The 25246-nt window shown below is 36.7% G+C and overlaps 3 protein-coding genes across 6 annotated transcripts; 1 reads left to right on the forward strand and 2 right to left on the reverse strand.

The window, feature by feature from the left end:
* Positions 1-4357: 4357 nt before the first annotated feature.
* On the reverse strand, positions 4358-7250 carry LOC133848641 (histidine-rich glycoprotein). The gene is made up of 2 exons (XM_062284280.1): positions 7085-7250; positions 4358-5767 (listed from the first exon to the last, which is right to left on the reverse strand). Exons 1-2 carry the CDS (start codon positions 7094-7096, stop codon positions 4475-4477), a joined length of 1305 nt encoding a protein of 434 aa, XP_062140264.1. The 5' UTR covers positions 7097-7250; the 3' UTR covers positions 4358-4474.
* A 10789-nt stretch (positions 7251-18039) lies between these two features.
* LOC133848145 (putative uncharacterized protein DDB_G0271606) lies at positions 18040-20066 on the reverse strand. The gene is made up of 2 exons (XM_062283570.1): positions 19929-20066; positions 18040-19849 (listed from the first exon to the last, which is right to left on the reverse strand). Exon 2 carries the CDS (start codon positions 19509-19511, stop codon positions 18240-18242), a length of 1272 nt encoding a protein of 423 aa, XP_062139554.1. The 5' UTR covers positions 19512-19849; positions 19929-20066; the 3' UTR covers positions 18040-18239.
* A 1026-nt stretch (positions 20067-21092) lies between these two features.
* LOC133849490 (protein elav) lies at positions 21093-25156 on the forward strand. Of its 4 annotated transcripts, XM_062285600.1 has the most exons (7): positions 21093-21252; positions 22031-22146; positions 22196-22882; positions 23009-23116; positions 24024-24205; positions 24277-24803; positions 24930-25156. In XM_062285600.1, exons 2-7 carry the CDS (start codon positions 22111-22113, stop codon positions 24944-24946), a joined length of 1557 nt encoding a protein of 518 aa, XP_062141584.1. In that variant the 5' UTR covers positions 21093-21252; positions 22031-22110; the 3' UTR covers positions 24947-25156. The 4 variants fall into 4 exon arrangements, with proteins under 4 accessions (XP_062141584.1, XP_062141581.1, XP_062141582.1 ...); XM_062285597.1 differs by having other exon boundaries at positions 24277-24941; XM_062285598.1 differs by having other exon boundaries at positions 22205-22882; positions 24277-24941.
* The last annotated feature ends 90 nt before the right edge of the window (positions 25157-25246 follow it).

Raw genomic sequence — 25246 nt, forward strand, 5'->3', positions numbered from 1 at the left:
ATTTAGTATAAATCTAAAAGTTTAACACTGAATTTAATACTTCAAAATTCAGGTTTAAATCAAGTCGAAAATGCTTAATATTTTTGATACATTTTTTCTTCTGTGTGTTTCTTATTTTTTTGCTATTTGTGTAGCCTCAAAAAGTATTTGTTTATTACTGAATTTAATACTTAAAATTTTATATGCAATTCAAGCAGAAAATGTTTAATTGTTTGGAGTTTTTTTCTGTGCTCCGTTTATTTTTTTCCTTCTCTATATATGTACTTCAGTATATTAGGTACTTAGTATTCTCAAATAGTATTAATTTAGCAATTCCAAAATGCTTTTCATTCATTATTTTTATATCTTTCTTTTTCTGTGTATTCCTTATTTTTTCTCTCTACGTTTTACAGGGTATGCTTAAATGGAATAGTCTTTTTTTTTTTGGCTTTGCTGCAAAGATTTTGAAGTTGACGTTTTGACGCAAATTGTTATTTAATTAGGCCACCACAGTAAACTGTTTTGTTTTTTTTTTTAACTGCGCATTGTCATGTTTGTTTTTGTGATGTTTCTAGTTCCGTTTTCTTCTTGCAGAAGAGATTCTCGCATGAGTTTCTCGCTCAGTGCGTGGACTATGAGACGAACAATTAATTTTGTTGTCAAGGTCTGACCCTGAAACGCTAGACAGAAATGTGGGGGAAATACGATATGGAGAAAACGCAAGACGAGAGTTTTGCATTTGTGTCGGGTGTTGCGGTAACTCTGGTCGTTGAACTGCGCGTCTGGGTTGCAACTGCCGCAACTTTCGCAGTGTTATGTTATGTGGCTGATCTGGAAGTGTCCAAGTGTCCGAAATCAGGCAGCCACCCAAGCACAACAAAAGTGCCAAGTGCCAAGTGTCCGTCAACAACAATTAAAGACCTGCAAATGTAAATGTAAATGTGAGGTGGCAACACTGGTTCAACACTGCCAAGTTCGTTGCCTAAGTCTTTCGTTTTAGTCTGTGTTTTTTTTTTGTTTTGTTTTGTTTTCTTCCTCTCATTTGATTGTTGAGCAGCTGCCAACCGGACTCGAACTCAAAGTCGAACTCAAAGTCGAATTCGAACTCGTAATTTCCCCTCTGGCGCCCTTTGCTAATCCCCTCGCAATAATCACACACATATATCTCTCTCTCTATCCTTTCACTTTCAATGTGGGTCACACCGCATCCCAGGATCAAATGTACATACAAGTACAATAAAAATCCGCATCCGTTGCATAAGTATGAAATATGAGCAAAAATATGATTAATATTATCATCATCGTAAGTAAGCCGCATCAAGTGACATCATTTTGGCAGCCAACTTGCGAGTTGTTGTTGCATCAATCATAAGATCATTGCCAAGATTATAATTGCACTATGCGAATGAAGACACGACAAACAACAAACAACAGACAGCAAAGCAACTGCTTTACCTTTCCTTTCCTTTTCGCATTGGCAGCTCTACCGCAAAATGAGAATAATTAGCGAGTCGTTAAATTTAAAAGACGCCAGATTATAGCAAACTAGTTTAATATCGTTGCAAGACCAAAGCTTGTTTCATTTTCCTACAAAGTGTCTTTAAGTTTTATTTATTTTGTATTGAAGTTGCATTTTGAGTATATATTTAATACAGTTGACTTTGCTAGAAAGAAATTTTAATTCGATTTAGTAATTTGAAACAAAGATTGATTTTATTTAATTAGATTGAGAAAAATTCGTTTATTTTGTATTCTATGGTATATTTTGAATGCAGTAGTATATACTAATATACAAACGTTTTAGTATTTCATATTTTGGTATGTTATTGGTATATTAATTTAGTTTATTTTGTCAATAATACCGAACTAATAATTCTTTCTCTTTTATTTTTTAATCACTTTCAATTACAAAAGATCAAAGCTTGTTTAATTTTCTTACAAATTGTCTTTAAGTTTTATATATTTTGTATTGAAGTTGCATTTTGAGTATATATTTTCGTATTTATTTAATATAATAATAATAATAAGAAATTTTAATTCGATTTAGTAATTTGAAACAAAGATTGCTTTTATTTAATTAAATTGAGAAAAATTCGTTTATTTTGTATTCTATGGTATATTTTGAATGCAGTAGTATATACTAATATACAAACGTTTTAGTATTTAATATTTTAGTATTTTATTGGTATATTATAAAAAAAGGTCCTCGCTGTTTTGGTTTTATCGAATGTGTGTAGCATTCCTAATTCATTCTCTTTCATCTTTTAATTGTTTATTTTGTGTTCTATTGTATATTTTGAATGCAGTGGTATATTAATATACTGTATAAACGTTTTAGTATTTACTGCTTTGGTATTTTATTAAATATATATATATATTTAGTTTATTTTATAAATCATACCGCATTCTTAATTATTTTTCTTTTAATTTTTAATCGCTTTCAATTGAAAAAGATAAAAGCTTGTTTACACTTCCTACAAATTGCCTTTAAATTTGATTTATTTTGTATTAAAGTTTCATTTTGTGCAAATATTTTGGTATTTATTTACTACAATTGACTTTAGCCGTAGAAATTTAATTTGATTTAATAATTTTAAGCAAGATTGTGACAAACTCGTTTATTTTGTATTCTATGGTATATTTTGAATGCAGTAGTATATTGATATACTATACACATCTCTTAGAATTTAGTGCTTTAGTATTTTATTAGTATATTAATTTGGTAGATTTTGCTTTTATTGAAAATGGTTAGATTAATTCTTTTTCTTTCATTTTTTTATTATTTATTTTATGTGATATGATATTTTTTAATGCAGCAGTCTATTAATATGCCAAATATGGTCTTCGGTATGTTTTAGTATATATTTCCAATGTAGTACTATTTCAATATAACCAATGATGTATATTTTAGTATTTTGTTAACGTAGTGGTATATCAATATACCCATATTCGGTATATTTAATTATTTTTGTGGCATATTAAATTGGTACTTACTACGGATCTTAGTTGCCTTGGCTGACAATCTGGTATATTGTGCACTCCTTGGTATATTTTGAATGTAGTAGTATATCAATATGCCAAATATGGCCTTTGGTATGTTTAGTATATTTTTAAAGTAGTAACCAATGTTGTATATTTTAGTATTTTTTATTTGTATATTGATATACCAATATTCTGTATATTTAAATATTTTTGCGATGTATTAATTTGGAATATTATTCAAGAATATTAACGCGATTGTATTCTAAATGTGTATCGGGTATCTCACAGTCGAAAACACTCTTCTTATTTGCTAATCCTTGTTTTCTGTTCATCTCTCGCTGACTCATTTAACTGGTAGTGCAATGCGTTTATAATACTATCATTGAATAAATTGATCAAATTTTTGGATCGCTGCCTTTCGCTAAGAGTCAGCTGATTTTGGCTTCGATTGTGACTTAGATAGATAGCTAATTGGCTATGCCAAGGGCGTTTCATCGAACTCCAACTTCTTTTGCTTTTTGTTTTTTGCGCTCTGCTCTGCTCTGTTTCAATCGAAGTTTTGATGGCGATAGCGAATTTCTCGCATCAAACTTCACACGCTTTCAAAATACGCAAAAGCGAAATTCAAACTGCCAAAAATGTGTTGACAAGTTGTGCATTTTAAAGCGCGACGTGCGCAATGATGATGAGATGGCCAAAAAAAAACAATCCAATTTGACAATTGAAAGTGTAACAGTGCCAAGTGAGAGGTGTGGCCTGAGTCTGAGTCCGAGTTTGAGTTTGGCAACTATTTTTATTTCAATTGCTGTTCCATTGTGCAGAATATTTAATCGACAAATTAGAAGCTAAAAAGTAGCTTAATATTTTTGCTATTTAGTGTTTTTTATTTTGCAAAGTTTTCCACTTAAAGTAGAGGAAGAAAAGTAGTTAAATATTTTTGGTATTTAAAGTTTTTTATTATGCAAAATTCTTTAGAGTTTAAATCTTTAGAGTTTTCCACTTAAAGTAGGGGAAAAATGTAGCTAAATATTTTTACTATTTGGTGCTTTTTTATTTTGCAATATTCTTTACTTAAAATTTCAAAAATTGCTAAATATAAAAGTAGCTAAATTTTTTGTAGTTTTCCGCTTAAAACTAGATAAAAAACTTAAACAAATTTTCGCTTTTATTTTACAAAATGCTCCACTTAAAATTTGATAAAAGTAGCTACAAATGTTTAGAGTTAAAGTAGAGGAAAAAGTAGCTAAAAATATTTTACAATTTAGTGCATTTTATTAAGCTTTAAAGTAGCTAAATATTTTTAGAGTTTTCCACTCAAAATAGAATAAAAAAAAGTAGCTAAATATTTGTAGAGTTTTCCACTTAAAGTAGAAGCAAAAAAGTAGCTAAAAATGTATTAGAATTTAGTGCTTTTTATTATGCAGAATTCTCCACTTAAAATTAGTTACATAGACAAAAAAAAAATAGATAAAAAATCGATATAACTTAATACAACAAAATGAAGGTAAATAATTTAGTGATAGCTGTGTGTGGGCGTGGCCAAGGGGGCGCCATAGCTGGTGACAGGCGGCAGATAAGTGGACTCCGGTTCAAAGATGGGCGTGGCCGAGTCGCCCGATTGTCCTGGGGCGCCATAAAGCACACTTGGCGCCGCATAATCGTATCCCGAGCCGGAAGCTCCGCCCGTCGGCGGTTGCAAGTATTGGCTGGTGGGCGTGGCAAAGTCAAAGGCGTTGCTCGGTTCGTGTTTGGCGCCAAGGAAAGCACTTGGCTTAAAGGGAGCGAGTTCGTTGTGTTCTGGTTGCTGTTGCTGCTGCTGTTGATGATGATGCTGATGAATGTCGGTGTTCAAGGCGAGCGGTTTGCTTGAGGTGTAGCTAAAGTGACCGAGTCCCTTGTGGCCCAAAGCATACGCAGGTGGCTGATGCTGATCCAGCTGGGATTTGTGTGCGGAGCTCTGAACATGTTCCTGATGAGATTGTTGCTCATCATCCGCCTCGTAGCCGGGCAACAAAGGAACGCCGTAGCTGGTCAGAGGTTGTTGCTTAAAGTGCTGAACGCTGGGCGCTTCATAGCTGTATCCAGCGGTGTGTTCCTGCTCCTGCTCCAGGCCGTGACTCAAACTGGGTGCAAAGCTCAGACTTGGACGCGTGGCCAGCAAATAAGTGCTGCCTCCACTTTGTTTGTGGCCTCCATTTCCGCTCAACAAACTCAAGAAGTTGCTGCCATGTCCGGAGTACTTGTAACCCAAGCCATGACCTTGCTGCTGCTGCTGCTGCTGATGATGATGATGATGCTGTGGACCAGGCGCATGACTTGTCTGCACAATGTACGTCTCCACTTTGGGTGCCTGATGTGGTCGCTGCTGTGGCTGCTGCTGATGATGATGATGATAGTTGGAGCCGGATGAACTCAAATAAATCGGACGATGTCCAGCAGGAGCATGATGATAAGATGAGGATTGATGATGCGATTGCGACTGAGGTGACTGTTGATGATAGTGATGGAAGTGATGCGTGTTGTCGCTGTCGAGCAGACTGGCAAAGTCAAAGCCGCTGCTCGATGCCAATCCATTGCCATGCAGCGATCCGTAGGTACTCTCATAGCCAGCGGGAGGTGGCAAATATTTGTGCGAGGGTCCGTGATAGAGTCCGCTGCCACTGCCAAAGCTGAGAGCTGCATCACGCTTCAGCTTAACGCCTTGCGACTGCTGCTGAGGCTGAGGTTGAGATTGTTGCACTTGCTTGGCCAAAGAGTAGTTCAAGAGGCTGACCAGAAAGGCGCAGCCAAAGAGCGCACGCAATAGCTGCAAAATACGGGAATTTGGGAAAGTTAAAAACATGCATTTATTTAATAAGGATGCATATTATAAAAATTGAAACAAGTGTATCTCTGAAACATCAGCTACAAAGGTTTGGCTTGAAATTTAAAGATACTTGGGAAATGTTTTGAAAAACAATTCAAATTGATAACCTAAATTGTAAGATTTATCATTTTTATAAATCTGCAACTCTACTTTGTAATCTAAATTTTATAGTTAATATAATTATTTTAAAAATAAAGATACTTTAAAATCAAGAGAGTATAGAATGTGTTTAAATGATTCAAATTGAAAAACCAAAATGTTGTACTTTATCATTTTTAAGAGATCTGCAATTCTATATCAATTTAATCATTATAATTATTGTAATATTAAATATACTTTGAAATCAAGAGGTTATTGGTAAATGGTTTTAAGCAAAATATAATAATTGATCATTTTTAAGAGATGTGCAACTCTACTTTGTAATCTGAATTTACAATTTAAATAGGAAGTTATAATATTTTCTAATTTTTGTAATTTTAAAAAAGTAAAAAGGAAATCGGAATTTCTTACTTATTCGTTTTAAAAATGTAACATGGTAATAGGAATGTATTCTTTGTTAAGCTTCAAAATTATGGGAACATTCTGCCCCTTTCCCTATCATTTGTGTTGGTTCCATATTAAAGATATTTATAATTGAGTTTAAAAAACAATATAGCTTTCAAGTAAAAAGGAAAATTTGATTTTTATAAAACTTCATCTTTAGTTTAAATAAATTTAAAATTTGGGCATCTTCTCTATTGTTCTTTTTGGTTCCATTTTAAAGATATTTGGAATTTAATTATCAAATTGTTTTCATGTTCTAACTATCACGTAAAAGTGCAAATTTGATCATTTTTTTTTTTATTATTTTATGTTTCAAATAATCTAATCCATGAAAATTATTAAAGCTGCAAAGTATATTTTTTTTGAGCATTCTTGTTTTTTTGGTTCATCTAGTTTTTATATTTTTTTTGTTTATGGACTGTACACCTTTAATTGTATTCATTCAATAAAATAATACTAATTTTGTGTAGCGATCGTTATAAAAAAAATTGTTTGATAATTGGGGTTTTACTAATTATTGAAATTGTATTTCAAAACACGTTAAAAGCATATGCAAAAACATCACTTTGATCAGTCATCGAAATTTAACTAATAAAAAATACTTCTTAATAATTTTTTAACTTTTACTACTTTTCAAAGGATTTCACACAATAAAATTGTTTACTCAAAAGCACACGCACACACACACGCACACACACTGATAGTAACACTTACAGCGAACTGCATCTTTGTTGTTGTTGCACGTAAACAAAAAGAAAACGATAAAAAAAAAATGAACAGCGATAAGTGTATCGATCGATACGTGTTGTATCCTTGCTGTGTGTTATCGAACGCGCTTTTTTCACTCTCTCTCGCTCTCTTTGTGCTTTTCGCTCTCTCTCTCTCTCGCTGTGCTTCGCGTATATTCCACAAGTGCTGCGCGCCGAGTGTTGACGACCTCTGCACCGGCCAACCCTTTTATACGCGGCGGCCTCTTCGGCAAAGCGCTCGTCATTGTTGACGTCGACTGCGATGGCGACTGCGACTGCGGCGTCGGCGTCGGCGGCGGCGGCGATGCGAAAAGCGCCAACTCGACGCACTTAACAGTTGTTGTAGTTATTATTACTGTTGTTGTTGCTGTTGGCATTTTGCATATGGCAGCGATTTGGAGTTTCGTTTGCTCGCTTTGGTGGTTTACCGCTTTGCCATCTTTTGCTTTTGCTTACTCCACTCCACACACTCATTTTCACTCTCACTCTTGTTTGGGCGTATGACGGCGTGTATGAGGAGCACGCTCGCCAGACATGTCGCTGCAAGCACACACTGTCGCTTGCGCTTGCCTTGGCACAGTGGCTTCACAGTGGTGTTTTTTTTGTTTTGTTGAACAGTTAACTATGCTTTTGTTTTCAATTCAATTATTAATATAAAGTTGAACTGCAAACAGTTGTCGCTATTGAAAGCTGTAATTAGTCAAATTAAATAATAAATAAAATAATAAAACTATACAAATTTTAATATGTCAAACATTTTATTGATTGTTTTATACAATTATGTACTACTGAAAAGTGAAGTTGGTTAAATTAAATAATAAAATTATACAAATTTTATTGATTGTTTCTTACAATTATGTAGACAAAATGGAAGTCAACAGCGAAGAATAGTTGTTACTGAGAATTAAAGTTAGTTAAATTAATTCAAAAAACCATATATGTAAATTTTAATAAAATTAAAGCAGTTGTTCGATTATTTTGTATAATTAAATATACCATGAGGAGTGTCCGATAAAGTACTTTTTTGATCTACAGTAAAATCTCTATTGCCCGGCTAAAGGGTGTGTCCGCCCATATGAGTTAAATATGTACATATGAAAGCACCATCGAGTGACTACCAAAAGGTGTCCGCTTAAGAGAGGTATACGTCGCAGAAAATTGAACGGTATTTAGTTTTTGAATGATTTACTGATTTAAATTGAAAGTCAAGCATTGTTTGTGAACATTCAAATAATAATATACATACATAATACATTTAGTAATGTATATAATAATAATAATAATAATAATAATAATAATATAAAATATAAAATAATATGAATAATATACATGATACATATAGTAATATATGCAATAATAAGTCATAACAATAAATTATGTCAATATAATTTCGGATACATATATTATAGTACAGTATCTTAAATTGTAAATACCAAATTTAAAGTTCATTATTTGGATTTTTCGACACTTTCAAACAGAAAATGAAAATGCGTATATTAACAGCACTTTGTTAACAGTCTGCTACATTAACATGCCAATGTTAATAAAAGCGTGTTGTTCTGTTATTAAGCGACAACTTTTCGCTTGCGTTTGCTGCATTTTCGCACCACGGTGGTGTTTTGTTTAGCTGCAAACTGTGCGGCTTTGACTCAAGTTCAAGTGACACTTTTGCCATATCGCATGTCTCAGTGCACAATTGTTGTTGCACCTCCCCCTCCCCTTCCCCTTCCCTCTATCCCTGTCTCTGTCTGCAGTGGAGCGATGCGTGTCTGTTGTTGGTTTTTTGGCTTTTGGTTTTTTCCAACCTTTCCCAAGTCGAATTGCTTTATGCGTAAATTGCAATTAATTCCAAGTAGCATTTTGATGAATGTGAGTGTGGATGACAAGACAAGAAAAGCACGCTCCCATTTCGCTTCGCACTCTCTCTCTCTGTCTCTTTCCCCCCTTGGTGTATTCTTACAGTTGCTAACGGTAATCCACTCACGGAACCGCATCGAATCGCATTTGTTGTCGTTTGTTGTTGTTGTTGATGTCTGCTGTGAATCGCAAATGGTTTTGTCAGCTGCACAAATGTTAAACAAATTTGTTTGTCTTTAACTTTTGCCACCGTTTTGAGAGTTTTCCCCGCCCCAAACAAACGTTTGAAGTTAGAGATGGAGTTTTGAGTTGGGTGTAGCTGGGAACTTGGCATTTTGTCTTTGTCTTTTTATTACTTTGTGGCTGTGGCTATCAAGGTCCCTGCAATCCACTTGTCACGCCGCACAATTTGAACGAAACACTCCTCCAATTGTGTCATCTTGCAATCATTCGATCGTTTGCTTCTTACCAATTCAATTATGATTGCCTCGAGGCTCGCAAATGAACCGTTTAAAACTCCATAAATATGTATCTTTAATGAAGTCATGAGCATTACACGTCATTGTTTTTGATTTGTCTTAAGTCCGCCCCCAACTGTGTGAACTCTTTCAAACATCTGAGCATTTGCGCTTATCGGTAGTCTTAATAGTTAAGTACAAACTTTCGAGATACACTACGAAATTAAGGCGCAAAAGTGATCTTTAATGATGTATCGAAATTTCGTTACGACCTTCCAGTGCAGTACCGAACATATAAGCTATGACAATTACTGTAAGGCCTAGTCAAAGACGTTTTATGATCGCTATAATAGAGAGTTGTATTACTTACAGCACTAGGCTGTTCAAAGAGTTATAAACTTCTTTTTTCGGGTCGGTACTGCACAACATACAAGGAGGTTGTATTATGTACAGCTCAGAAATTAACTTTTATTGTGATCGGTATTGAGAAAGGATCTTAATATAGAGCTGAATTATTTACAGCACAACGCTGTTAAATAAGATTTAGATTATTTTTTTGTAATCGGTACTGCACATCATAACAGAAGGTTGTATTATGTACAGCAAAAGATTCTTTTGGTGATCGAAAGTAGTTCAATAGAGAGTTGTATTACTCACAGGCTAAAGCTTCTAAAATGCATGTAGAAGGTTATATTTGCAGCTGAGCCTATCAACATATAAACTCGTATCCTGGTCGGTACTGCACAACTCACTAGAAGGTTGTATTATGTACAGGTTGAAACAGAAATTAGCTCCATTTGCAAAGGGTACTGAGGAAGGATCATTATAGAGAGTTGTATTATTGACAGCGCAAGGCTGTTAAAAGAGATTCAGATTCTTTTACTATTAAGCTACATACAAACTCGTATCCTGGTCGGTACTGCACAGCACACAAGAAGGTTGTATTATGAACAGCTAATAAAAACAGAAATGTACTCTTTTCGGGATGCGTACTGATAAAGGATGTAAATAGAGATTTGTATTACTTTTAGCACAAAGCTGTTCAAAGAGATTTAGATTAATTTCCTGGTCGGTAATGCTCAACATACAGGAAGGTCGTAGTTCAGTTTAAGACAGAAATTTACTCTTTTAGTGTTCGGTATTAGTCACAGGTTAAACCTTTAAACAAACATAAAGAGTGGTATATATATAAAGCAGAGACTATAATAAATTATAAAGACTCTCTTCCTGGTCGGTACTACAGGAGGCTGTTAGCACAGAGTTTTATTATTTAGAGCTTAATCTGTTTAAGTTCATAAATTAAAATTCAAATTGTCTGTATCAAGTCTGCAAAGACCCACCCAAGAAGCTAGATCTGTTTTGCAGGGACAGTGTTAATGTGATTAGCGCATCTGCGAGTCGTCTTCTCATCGGATGACATCAGCTATTGTGGCCGGGTTTTTGCTTCAGTTTCCCTCTCAAGCGAGCTTCTGCTTTGGGACGTGTGGCGTGCTATTGTTGTAGCTTTTGGCCCATGTAATTGCCAGGCCACTTGCTGTGCCATTGTCAATCTTCATAAGCGACCTCGTCTCTCTCGACTCCGCGACTTTGACTTCAACTTCAACTTTTTAACGTCAACGTCAACGTTACTGTGGCAGTGGCTGTTGCTGTGTTGCGCAACGTGGGCAACGTGTCGCTGCCAAGGTCACCTGCCACACACGAGGCAAGAGTGTGTGCCGCAGATAATTTCACCAATTTAACGTCTCTTTAGGGTCTTAATTTGGGGTTTCAAAAAGGAAAGGAAAGGCAACCCCAGCAGCAGACGTGGGTAAAAGTGAGGCAGCTCCCTCATCATCAAGTGGGCGTGAACTAAATCATGAACTGACTTAACGAGGAGGATGTTGCATTGAGATCTATGATTTATCTATGGCCTATATATGATCTGTGATCTTTGATCTATTCTCTTTGATTTATGATCTATGATCTAATATATTTTGGAGTCTTAAAAAGGAACAGCAAACCCATCAGCAGACTTGGGTAAAAGTGAGAACTCATCATAATGCGAGCGAGTGAAGGAATTATGAAGAGGATGGTGGATTAAAATCTACGATTTATCTATGGCCTAAGATCTATCTATGATCTTTGGACTATCTAAAATCTATAAGATCTATCTATGATTTATCATCAGTCTATCTATCAAAGAGCTGTGATCTTTGATCTATGATCCTTTAAATATCTATGATCAAAGATCCATCTATGATCTATGATCTTTAATCTATATATGATCTAAAATCTATAATCTATCTATCTATGTTCTAAGTTCTATTTATGCTCTATAATCTTTAATATTTCTTTGATCATTGATCTATGTAGCTATCTATGATCTATGGACTGTCTACGATCTATAATCCTTAATCTATCTATGATCTATTTATCTAAGAGCTTAATCTTTGATTTATGATCTTTAATCTATATATGATCTAAAATCTATGATCTACCTATTTATGTTCCAAGTTCTCTCAATGATCTATGATCTATGGACTCTATGATCTGTGATCTTTAATCTACATACATATATATTATCTATGATCTATCTATCAATGATATATCCCTCTATTTAGTCGCTAACTAGTTGTGAATTAAGTACAGCTTAGATATGTGTTTTGTTGGCTTTATTTAGTTGCTAACCAGATTGTACAGTGTGCCTGGTGACATGTAAATGAAATGCTGCTGCTGCTGATCCTCGCCGATCTGTTGCTCATCGGAGGCCTCCTCGGTAGGGTTGCTGAAGGCGGCCTCCTGTTGTGGATATCCTGGCGCATAAAATCCGGGCTCGGGCAGATGTTGCAACTGTTGTTGTTGCTGTGATTGCTGTTGTTGCTGTTGTTGTTGCTGTTGTTGTTGCTGCTGCTGTTGCTGTTGCTCCTCGTGCTTATCCACACTGTAGCCCGCAAAGGGAGAAGGTCGGAAAGGTAGCGTAAACTGACCTTGCGCTGGATGCGGCGTCAAGAGGCCCAACAAAATGGGACGACGTCTGGCTTGAGGTTGAGCGGTAGTTGATGCTGTTGCTGAAGCTGTTGCAGGAGCTGGCGTAGCTGGAAAGAATTGAGGTCCTGTATATCCCAAGCTGAGCTGTTGCGTGTCGAGAGGCTGAGCGGCATTACCGGACGGATTGGGAGGGGGTGCTACAGTCAAAGGCTGCCAAGGCATGGCGTATAACCAATTGCCATAGTAGTAGATGGGCGGCGGTGGTGGCGGAGGTGGTTGCGATTCCACGGCCAGGATCAAGGCCAACGCGAAAGTGAATTGCTTCAGAGAGTGGCTCTGCATGTTGTGTTGATGTCGGACCGAGTGTTGAAGTGAGGTTGTTGAGTCAACAAACAATATCAAGAGCTTATATAGCAGCCAGCTAACACTGCTGTAATTGAATCCCTGCAGTTCCGTTGTAACCGATCTCCTCGGATATGGGATACGTGTGCGCTATGTCGCTTGTCACTGCCAGAGATCATTGCTCGCGCACTTCCTCGTTGCATCATTGACATTGGATGCGAGATGCGAGATGGGAGAAACTAAAAGAGACTCAACTCTGATGCACCCTTTTGGAGAAAACTTGAATTCATAACATACAAGATTGGCTGGCATACCTCAAATGCGCTTAAAAACAACTATTATTAGTGGTAGAGCCGTCAGTCTGTTTATAACATCGAAATGAAACTCTTGCTACCAAGTAAAAAACATTTGCAATTAAAGCGGTATTATCGAGAAAAATAGTCAAATAAAAAATACCAAAAGCTATATTTGTTAAAGCAATATACTACTACATTCAAAATATATCAAATATACTACAAAATATGTCAGCTACTACTACATGCCAAAATATACCACAAATGTCAAATGCAGCAGTTACTAGTATACTACTACATCCAAAATATACCAAATATATACTGCAAAATATGCCAAATTGTCAATTAAAGCAGTTTACAATATACTGTTATATTCAAAATATACCAGATTGCCAACTACAGCAGTTAACAATATACTACAACATTAAAAATATACCATATACCACAAATTATACCATATTACCAAAAAAAAAAAAAAGTAGTTGACAATATACTACTGCACTCAAAATATACCAAATTGTCAACTAAATGAGGTAACAATATACCATATATTACAAAACATACCGATTTGTTAACTAAAGCAGTAAAGCCAGAACACCAGCAGACAAATTTTGAATTGATCGCCATCAAACTCGAAAACCATAAAGTTATTATTGTGTGAACTAATTTTTTTTTATATTTTTTTTTTGTTTGTTTTCGATTTCGGAAGTTGACATGGCAGAAATAAAAATTGTAGTCTCTGAGATCCGGGCATAAAACTCAACTATGAGAATCAATTAATCAGTCTAGACTGCAAATTGAGCTACGCAAAGATCTGTGCCAAATATTTGTTGATTGAATTTGTTTTGATTTGATTGGAGTTGTCTGTAAATTCGAAAGATACTTTCAGGTGTGCCTTTCTCCTTTTTTGCTTTTTTTTTTGTTGTTTTCTTGGCAAATATCTCGCACAATGCTAGTTATAAACATAATTCTCTAAACGGTTTTCAACGCTTGCGCAAATCATGTTGCAATCTGGCAAGATAATCATTATGCTGCCATTACCATTTCTTGCTCTCGCTGTTTACGCGCTCAACAATCCATGTAACTGTTTTGACTCCCTTTTTTTCTGTTTCTGTTTCTGTTTTAGCCAAGTTGTGAAATTGAATTGCTGCCTCCACTTCCATTTCGCTGCCAGCTTACGTAATCCAATCCATCTGTTGATATTGATAACGATCTCAATCTCAATCGCAATCGCAATCGCGATCTCGCGATCTTGTTATTGATATTGATATTAATATTGCGCTGACCCGTTGTCAGGATGTTGCTGCTTGATCCTCAGTCTGCAATTGAATGTTAGATAAACAATTTGTTTGAATGCAACAAATGGCGACTTCCTGCTGCTGCTGCTGCCACAGGTTGCAAGTTGCAAGTTTCAAGTCGAAAGCAATAACATCTGCAGCCAGGCGCGTTTTCAATCATCAATGATCTCGATATAAATAAAATTCATATTGGTTTGATTTAAATTTTTAAAAGATACTCATATGATCTTGATATCCATCTTAATGATGTTGCTAAAAATCTAATGCACATTGATTTCATTTATATTTTTAAAAGATATTCATATTTTGTAGCCTTATTTTAAGCAGAGCCAAATTTGTATGTATTTTCATATTAGAATAGTAGTAATAAATTTTATTACGATAGGATTAGACTAGAAGAAGTTTATTCTATTTAATTGCTTACTAAGATAAACTTAGAAAAGTTGAAATTTATTTTATTTATTTGTTTAATCAGACAAGATTAGAATAGTATAAATTTATTTTACTTATTTGCTTATTAAAAAAAAAATATACATTTATAAAATAATATATACTATAAAATAATAATACAGTTAAGAGGCTAGAGCACTGACAACAATAGCCTTTATTCAATAGATAATTATATTGCTTAAGTATCGCTAAAAACTTATTTATTGATTATATTAAATCATGAATTTAATACTAAATTTAATTTACAGAAAAGAGTGTTCTGGCTGCTGGGGCCTTCCACTCTTTTTTTATAATAATATTGAAATAATAGTTCACTAGATATGTATACTTTTATCATATTTTATTGGGCATTTTAATAATAGTTGATTGAACTATATAAATATCATAAATATTTCTTCTTTTAATCAGTGTTCAAAATTTCATTACAAATTTCTATTACAATTATTGCCTAAAATTAAACAGTTTTTTTTCTCAATGCATAGCATTGAAACTAAAGTTAATTGGATCACAAAAATATTACTAACAGCGAACATATTTCTGCTTTTGATATAAATTTCGTTATTTATTGCATTTTATTATTAAAATCTTAACAACTTTATTCATATACTTAATTATTCACATAATAGTATCTATCTATAATAGTATCATTTATAGTATATTTATGCATTCAATCAAAGACATTTGCAGCGCCCCAAACTGTGGCGCCCAATTCCCCTTCAATACCTTTTAAATCCGCCCCTGGCGAGCGCAACTTGTTGTTATCATTATTTCTTTGGCGTTGTTGCTGTGGGTGTTTATACTCTGATTTTATTTTTATTTACTTTACCTTCACTTTTCATCTCTTTCTTTTCCACTCGTCTCCGACCCTCAGCCCTTTGCCAACAACTGCTTTAGATTGAAAATCACGTCGAATGGGAAGCGATGCTCCAACCTCAACCTCAACTTCGACTTCAACTTCAGCTCGCAACTCGCAACAACAAAAACAGCTTCGACTTTGACTTTGGGTGATTTGCATAACGGAAGCCAAGCATTTTTAACGCGTGCGTTTGTTTCGCTTGTTTTCTTTAACGTTATTTGGTTTTATGAAATTAACTTTAATTTCACATTTAAATGGATTTTAATTCACACCCACAACAACACGCACAGCAAAAGAGAAAAACAACGAAGCTCAAATACACTAACAAAAGAAAAAGGCATAGCTCAAGCTGTTTCAAGTCGCTTTAGTATCTTATAGTAATATTATTATAAGAGTATAATATAATACAATTTGCGATTAGATAACAAGTTTAAAATTATTTTGGAAATGACAATCTGGTATATTTTAAAAAGTAATGGTATACCAATATACCAAATATAGCTTTTGATATAATTTGATATGTTATGGTATATTCATTTGGTTTTAAGACTAATAGCGCACTCTTTTTAATGTAATAGTATATTGATATACCAAATATAGATCTCGGTATATTTTGGTATTTTTCAGTATATTCATTTGGTATATATTGAGACTTACTGCACGATGTTTCTTTATGTGATAGTATATCGATATACCAAAATATATTTCGATATATTTCGGTATTTTTAGTATATTAATTTGGTATAAATTGAGAATTACTACACGATGTTTCTTTATGTGATAGTATATCGATATACCAAATATAGATATTGGTATATTTTGGTATTTTTCGGTATATTAATTTGGTATATTGTGGTATATTATTTTGGTATAAATTAAGATTAATATCACTGTTTTTCGAAAGTAATAGATAGTCTATCGATATACCAAATGTAGACTTCTTTATAATTTAGAACCTTTTCGGTATGTTAATTTAGTATATTATACATGTACTATAAAATTTATTACAAATTGAAGTGAGTATCATGACTTAACTGTAGTTTTCTTTCTCACTTACTATAAATGTGCAAGAATATATTTCATTTTAGTATATAAAATCTACCCAATTTCTAATTCTAATATCTTTACGAAACTTCATCCGAAAGTAAAAAACATAATCAACAAAAATAGAATCACAAAATTAACAAATTTAAATCAAAAGAATAAAATGTCCAGCATACCCAATTGTTGCTAGAGTATAGTATTAGACAATTTTCAAGTTCAAATTACACAATTTCTTGCAATTAGCTGCCAGAATTTAGATAATGCGGAAACAAAGACGGCGGCGAGCCGGATCTAAGCCTAGTAGAGTCTCTGGGAAAAAAAATGGAATTAATTGTATTTCGCAACTGCGAACATAATCAAATTAGCTGCGATTATTTACGAGACTATCTTTTGGGTTTTAGCTTTACAGCTGTCCGTTGTCAAGGCTGCCCCTGAGTTTGAGCTCATCAAGAAGTTTATTTTGGGGAGTTTCTTGGACAATGGACGCAGTGGAGCGCAATGAAATGCACTCAACTTGATGTAAATCAATTATATTGTCCCAGCATAATGAGAAAACAAACAAATGAAATGCATTAAAGTCAGTCTAAATAGGAAAATTATAAAATTGTTTACCCAATGAAAAAATTAATGAAAAATAGAAGTATGGTGCCCGAATAAGTTTTTCCTAAATGGTACTTATGTTACTTTTTTGCTGTACTGCAGCTATTACTTAATATATAAAATAAATCGAAAAAAGATTAATAAAATAAAAATATAAGAACTTTAAATTTAGAGTAAACAATCCAAATTGTCTCGAGTGCGCTCGAATTGTAAATAGTGTCGAATTAAATTTAAAATATACCAAATTAATATATCACACAAAAATACTACAAATATACCAAAAGCTATATTTGGCATATTGGTATTTATAACATTTTTATCTGATCGCGACCAAATTTTCAGGATACTATAGTTGTTATTGTCTGTACCAGACTCAAGTTTTAATATAACGCATGTTATTCGATATTTTGTTAATTTGTGGGGACGGAAGTGGGCGTGGCAAAAATTTCAAACTAAATTGATCTGACTGCAAACACAACAAGTGCTACCGAAAAATTATTATATCTCTATTTCTCCTAGTCTCTGAGATCTAGGTGTTCATACAGACGGACTGACAGACAGACAGATTATAAAAAAAATTTGGTAAGCAGAGAATTGATTTGTATTTAAGAATTAATTAAAATAAAATAAGAAAAAAATACTTTCTACTTTTTTATTAATTTATATTGTATCAACTTAAATAAAAACTATGAAAAAAAGGTACAAAAAAACACAGTTGAATTGTTATAAATATGTTTTATATTGTGTACATATAAAATATAAAAAAAAATATGGTTGTGCTAGAATCGCTTTCTATAGTCGTATTGCATTTCTCTTGAAAACGAAATGCAAGCGTATCAAGTGTCCAGATTGAGGTTAAGTTGAGGTTGAGGTGGAGATTGAGGTTGAAGTGGAGGTTGAGGAACTCTTGCCTCTTGGCAACTTGCAGTTGAAGTTGTGGTGAGTTCCCTCCGTCTTAGTAATAAGGCGCTTCAAATTCGCGGCTTGGCTGAAATACCATGGGTGAGGAAGACAAGGAAGAGGATGAGGAGGAGGAGGATGATGATGAGGAGGATGATGATGAGGATGAGGAGGAGGAGCCAATGTGATTGGGAGAGTGACTGCTGTAATGAGGATGTCCGTGGAGCAACTGCTCATCATCACGCAAGCTGCTGTAGGAGGAACTCGGCAACTCGTAGGAATTCGATTGCATCTGGACATAGTGACCAGAGGAGGATCCGCCCAGCAGTTGTTCGTAGCCTGTGAATGGTTGCTGCTGCTGGGGATCGGGCAACGCCTGAGTGGTCATCAATTGTTGAGGAACTCGCAGCTCAGACGCCACATAGCGAGAGCCGTGCGGAGGAGAAGGTAGACCAAAAGACGCACCAGACTCAGCCATTGTTGCAACAGCAGCAGCAATCTTATCACGCCCGGCAAACGGAAATGTATGCAGCATGTTGCTGTCGTGCTGAGCGACCTGTTGCTGCAACTGTTGCTGCACTTGTTGTCGGCTTGCCTCTTGCCACGAGCTGCTGGGTTGCTGTGGTTGCTGTTGCCACGAGTTACTCAAGATTTGCTGCTGTTGTTGTTGCTTCTGCTGTTGCTGCTCACGCCAGCTGTTGTCGGCGAGTTGTGGTTGCTGCCAGGCATTGCTTGGAAGCTGTTGCTGCTGCTTCTGTTGTTGCTCCTCGTGCCAGTTGCTTTCAGAGAGTTGCTGCTTCTGAGATTGCTGCCAGACATTGCTAGGGAAAAGTTTTTGCTGCTTCTGCTTTTGCTGTTGCTCCTCGCGCCAGCTGTTGTCGGTAGGTTGCTGCTGCTTCTGAGGTTGCTCTTCACGCCAACTGTTGCTTGCATCTTGCTGCTGCTTCTGAGGTTGCTGCCAGGCATTGCCAGAGAAGAGTTGTTGCTGCTGTTCCTGTTGCTTCTGCTTCTGCTGTTGTTCACCACGCCAGCTGTTGTTGGAAAGTTCTGGTTGCTGCTGCTTTGGAGATTGCTGCCAGGCATTGCTAGTGAAAGCTTGTTGCTGCTTCTGTTGTTCATGTGGCTGCTGCTTCTGAGATTGCTGCCAAGCATTGCTAGGCAGTTGTTGCTGTTGCCATCTGCTGCTCAGAAGTTGTTCATTATGGCCCGGCAATTGCTGCAGCTTCGTTGATTGCTGTTGTTGCCAGTGTTGCTGCAATTCGTGTGGTTGCTCTCGCCAGCTATTGCCCGAATGCTGCTGTGGTTGCTGTTGTTCATAGTACTGCATGTTGTAGGGACCCTTAAAGCTCGACTGTTGCTGTTGCTGCTGCTGTGTTGCTGGCTTAGTGTTGAACGTGTGCTCGTAGAGCGGCAACTGTTGCTGCTGCAACGGCTGGGGGGGGGAGGATTGGGCTGCCAGTGGCCGGTGGTGATGATCGCCTCGGTGGTTGGCGCACTTGCAGCCGGCAGATATTTGTGTGCGGGGCCATTATAGCGATAGCCATCTCTGTTGCCATCTCTATTCGCTTGCGATGTATCGTAACGATTGCTCAGCGGGTGGATGCCATGGACAACGGCAAGACAATTAGGCAGCGCAGCCAGCAGCGCTGCAAACAAAAGTGTGACCTATAAACGGTAGAAAATACCAAAAAAAAAATAACAATCGAAACAATATATCGATAGGTTTAACTAAATTCCTATTTACAGTGTACAGCTGCATGTTGTGCGTGTGTATGCGTGTGTGTGTGTGTTATCCTTTGAGCTGCCTTCTCTCTTCCTTGCTGTTCTCTGTGTGAGATGCTAACAATGAATGGCTAGCAAAGCGGCTGCTTCAATACGTTTTATAGCACGCAATGGTCTCTAACTCTTTTTTTGTGCAGATTTATCATCAATTGCGCAGCTTAGATCCACATATCTCGCTCTCTCTCTTTCTCACTAACTTTATGTGTGTTTGTGTGTTGGTCGCAATTGAATCACGCTTTGACACACTGTTGACACCAAAGCCAAGCCGTAGCAGCAGCTGCTGCTGCTGCTGGCAAACCAAAGTGTGCCACAAATGATATTCATAAGCTCTCGTAAATACAAACAAGCTAGACAAAACAATTATCGCAAAAATTATCACAAATTGCAAAACGTGTGCAAATTACTTTCTTCTGTAATTCATTCAAAAAATCGCATTTGACCCTCACTGAGTTATGGTATCGTCGACATACGGAAATACAAAAGTGTTTTATCAATTTGTTGTCTTCTATTTTTTTTTTGTTTATTTGTTTGCTTAGAATTTGAAAATGTTCGATAACGATAGCGATAGCCTATCGTTGTGGGCAGCACTTTTACTTTTGCAGCCTATGCATGTGTGTGTGTGTGTGTGTGTGTGTGTGGGTCATTACACAATCGTAATCGATGAGTTTGAATGATTGGCGCGCGCGTGGGCTGAAGACATCAATTAAATGTATTAAATAGAGCAACAATAAAGCGCCGACTTATTTGTAATTTCAATGCCAAGCAATTTACTTTGACAGCTTAACTCTCTGTTTATGAATAGTAAAATCAATACAAATTAGTGTGGCTCATTCATTATTTCACAATTGTAAGTTTCTCCATTTATACACGTTGCTATATTTATATTTATTGTTTACAAAAATACCACACGTGCTGCTTACTCATTGAAATATTAATAATTGTTTTTTTGTTTATTAAATTTCCTTGACCGAAAAAGAATTAAAAAATATATCGAATGAATTTATCGATATGCGCGGCCAGGCTGTGTTGTCGCCTGTCAAAATGGCACTCCATACGATACTTACACCGGCCAAGTATCGAGTTGAATTTGACAGTTTGAGCACGAAAAAAGGTATCGATGATTTTTTCATTACATGGCGACAACGAGTACATTGCATTGAAGTCGCCGCTTAGAAAGCGTTCGGGAGAAAAGTGCAAAAAATAATACAACACATAGCAACAAAAAAATAATAGGAAGAAATAAACGTTGTGATTTTTCATTTGTGGAGGCAGTGAATACAGTGCAAGTAAGTACATTAAATAATGAGTTAAACAAATGCCAAATAGGCAGCGCAATGTGGGCAGCTAAAAATGCCGTTTTTGCGGCTCTCAATGGTTTTCAATTTTCAATTGATGTCGCTTGTATTTTTTTTTTTTTTTTTTCCTCACTTGTTTCGTTTTCGTTGTGGAGGCACACAGTGCGTGTATTTGAATGTGCTCTGTGTACGTGTGTGTGCGGTCAATTGATGTGTTGGTATTAGTACATACTCTTTTTTTTTTGCTGTTTTTTTTTTCTTCTACCCTACTGAGGGCCGCTGCTGCCACAGCAAGTTGCACGTATGTACATACGTACGTTTGTGTGTGTGTGTGTGCATATGTATTTTTTGCGGGCCCCCCTCAATCGTGGTGCGCCCCTTGGAAAGGTTCAGTTGGTCGGTTCTCAGTTCAGTTTATTTGCGGTTGTGTCATAAATTTGTTAATTTAATGTCAAACACGCCACAAGCTGCAAAATCCAATTGCACACATACACACAACGCACACAATGTAAGCAAACGTACGCACACACACGCTACACATGTGAAAGTGCAATCGGCTTTTTTTTTAGTGCTGCACTTGCCAAATGATTTATCGCCGTCTTCGTTGTTGTTCTTGTTGTTGTTTGTGTGGGGCTCGTGCTCAGCCGGGATACCGATAACCGCCGATGTCGATGCCGATAGCAAATCCTCGATACTCGATATTGAATCGAATTCGTACTATAAGAAGAATTTGTACCACTCTTAACGTTTTGTTTTGTATTTGTTGCAGAGAACTATTTGGCAAGGCAACAGCAGCAGCAATACTGCAGCAGAGGAGGCGGCGCCGAGGTGGCAAGGAAAAGCCACAACATGCCTAAGCGCACATCGGACGAAGATAATGAAAACGTGAGTGCCAAAATGCTTTAAAATCATTTCCAAATATATTTCAATAAAGCCACTTAAGTTGCAGGACTCGGAGCTAAATGAGGAGAGCGGCGACGGCTCGGGTGCTGAGGATGATGAGCAGGCGGAGCAAACGAGCGCCGGCGATGAGGAGGAGCCAGAGGATGACGATTCAGAAGATGATTCCAACTCTGAGGACTCTGCTGAGGATAAGGGCAACAAGATAGCGGACAAGTCGCAGTCGCAGCAGCAGCAGCAACAACAGAAGCTGCAACCAACGACGCAGGCACAGCAACAGCAGCAACCAAAACAGCAACAGCAGAAGAAAAAGCAACCGCCGCCTCAACAGAATAAACAGCAACAACAGCGAGCGAAACAAGCACCACAGCAAAAACAACAGCAGCAGCAACAACAACAGCAGGCCAAGGAGCAGCAGGGAAAAGCAAAGCAGCGTTCTATTTACGATACGGATGATGAGTCCGAGGATAGCGAAGAGCAGCAGGACGAAGACCAAGCAAATCAACAACAGCAGCAGCAGCAACAACCACAGCAACAGCAACAACAACAGCAGCAGCAGCAACAACGTCAGCAACAGCAGCAGCCACAACAGTCGCAGGATCGCGCGTTAACCAATCTGATCATCAACTATCTGCCGCAGGACATGACGGATTTGGAGTTGTATCATTTGTTCTGCAACTGCGGTCCCATCAACACTTGCAAAATCATGCGAGACTACAAGGTGAGAAAGAGAGAGAGCAATAGCCAACAGTCTATCTCTGTCACACACTCTGGCATACATACACACGAAAGTAATGCATATGGTCAACTCGCTCTAATGTGTTCTCTCTCTCTCTCTTTAACACAGACCGGCTACAGCTTTGGCTACGGATTCGTTGACTTTGCCTCCGAGGCGGACTCCGAGGAAGCCATACAGAAGCTCAATGGCTACTACGTGCGCAACAAGCGCCTGAAGGTGAGCATTGGAGTGGAGTCCTGGCAGCAAAAGGATTACAATTCGTAGAGCCAACTACTAACATCATCATTTCTTAAAGACCAACACTTTTTTTTCGATTTATACTCAACACAATTGTTAAGTTCTTTTTATATTTCATTTCTTGTTTCAAAAGTTGAAGTTAACTTTTACATTTCTTTTCACAAATTAACTCTTAACTTGAACTTTTTCCTATAGATAATTTCTTGTTTTACATTTTAATTTTATCTTCTAATATTTCATTCCTTATTTCAAATGTTGACTTGAACTATTTATATTCTTTGTCATATCTTGTTTCAAAAGTTAACTTAACTTTTTCGCATATTTCATTTCTTATTTTTAAAGTTAACTTTAATTTTTTTGACCTTTAATTTCTTGTTTCAAAAGTTGACTTAACTTTTTCCGTATTTCATTTTTTGTTTCAAAAGTTAAAGTTAACTTTTACATTTCTTTGGGAAAATTAACTTCCATAGCATATCATATCTCTTACTTTGACTTTTTCTTATTATCTTGTTTCAAAAGATAACTTTAACTATTTCTATTCTATTTCATAGAATTTTTCTTATATTTAATTTCTTGTTTTAAAAGATACCTTTAACTTTTTCTGATATTTTATTTCCTGTATCAAAACTTAATTTAAACTTTTCTTATATTTAATTTTTTTGCCTTAAAATTTAACCTGAATATTTTCCTATATTTAATTTCTTGTTTTAAAAGATAACTTGAACTTTATCTTATTTGTTTCAAAAGTAAACTTTTGTAGTTCTGTTGATTTATAAATTTGTAATCTAACATAAAAGTTATGTATCAATTTAGTGTTGAAATAGTTGGTTATTTAGTTTAGGATGAAATGTGAATTCTTAATTAATATCCTTGCTTACTTACGCAGGTCTCTTATGCACGACCTGGCGGGCAATCGATCAAGGACACCAATCTGTACGTGATCAATTTGTCCCGTAACATCAACGATGATCAGCTGGATCGGATATTCTCACCCTACGGCTTGATCGTGCAGCGCAACATATTACGTGACAAGTTGACGGGTCGCCCCCGAGGCGTGGCATTTGTGCGGTAACTTTAGTCAATACTTTTTGTAAACTTCACTTAACATATTGATAATTGTATGCTCCCCAATTGTGCAGCTACAACAAGCGCGAGGAGGCACAGGAGGCGATCAAGGCGTTGAATAACACAGTGCCACCGGGCGGTACTCAGCCAATTTGGGTGCGGCTAGCTGAGGAGCATGGCAAGGCGAAGGCGGCACAGTTTATGCAACAATCGGGCGGTGGCCCCCCAATCATGGGGCAACAACAGCAGCCACAATTGCCGCCACCGCCGCCGCATCACATGAACCATCCGCAAATGCAGCAGCAACAACAGCAACAGTTGCACCATCATCACCAGCAGCAGCAGCAGCAACAACACCACCAGCAGCAACAGCATCATCATCATCAGCAGCAACAGTTACATGAACCTCCGCACTACGCGATGCGAACGCCGCCGCATCCGATGCAGCAGCTGCATCATCATGGCCATGGCATGAATCTTGGCGTTTGTCTCCAGCCGCCGATGCTTGGCGGTGGCGGCGGCGGTGGCGGAGGAGGAGGCGGCGGTGGTGGTGGCGGCGGCGGTGGCGGTTATCATCCCCACAACAATATGGCACACAGAGGTAGATCAAATAGAACACCACGATCTCAAAAACCGCATCCATATAAATTCTTTTAACAAAATCAAAAAAAAAAAAAAAAAACAGAAATTTATTTAAAACAAAATTAATTTCTTTACACAATATTAGCTGCATCTCACAGGTGAAGTGTTCATGCTGCCCTTGCCAATCACAATTATGCCAATGCCACGACCACACGCCGCTTCGCAGCAGCAACAACAACAGCAACTGTTGCAACAACAACAACAACAGCAGCAGCAAATGCAACAGCAACAACTGCAGCAGCAACTACAACAACAACAACAGCAGCAGCTAGAGCTACAAATGCAATCGATGCAATTGCAGCAACAACAACACAGCAGCGATGCAACTGCAGCCAATGCAGCAGCAGCAGCAACAACATCTACGGCGTCGGCAATGGCCAACAGCAACAACAACAACAGCAA

Source organism: Drosophila sulfurigaster, chromosome X, assembly GCF_023558435.1.
Source record: "Drosophila sulfurigaster albostrigata strain 15112-1811.04 chromosome X, ASM2355843v2, whole genome shotgun sequence".
In the NCBI taxonomy this organism is placed as follows: Eukaryota; Metazoa; Arthropoda; class Insecta; order Diptera; family Drosophilidae; genus Drosophila; species Drosophila sulfurigaster.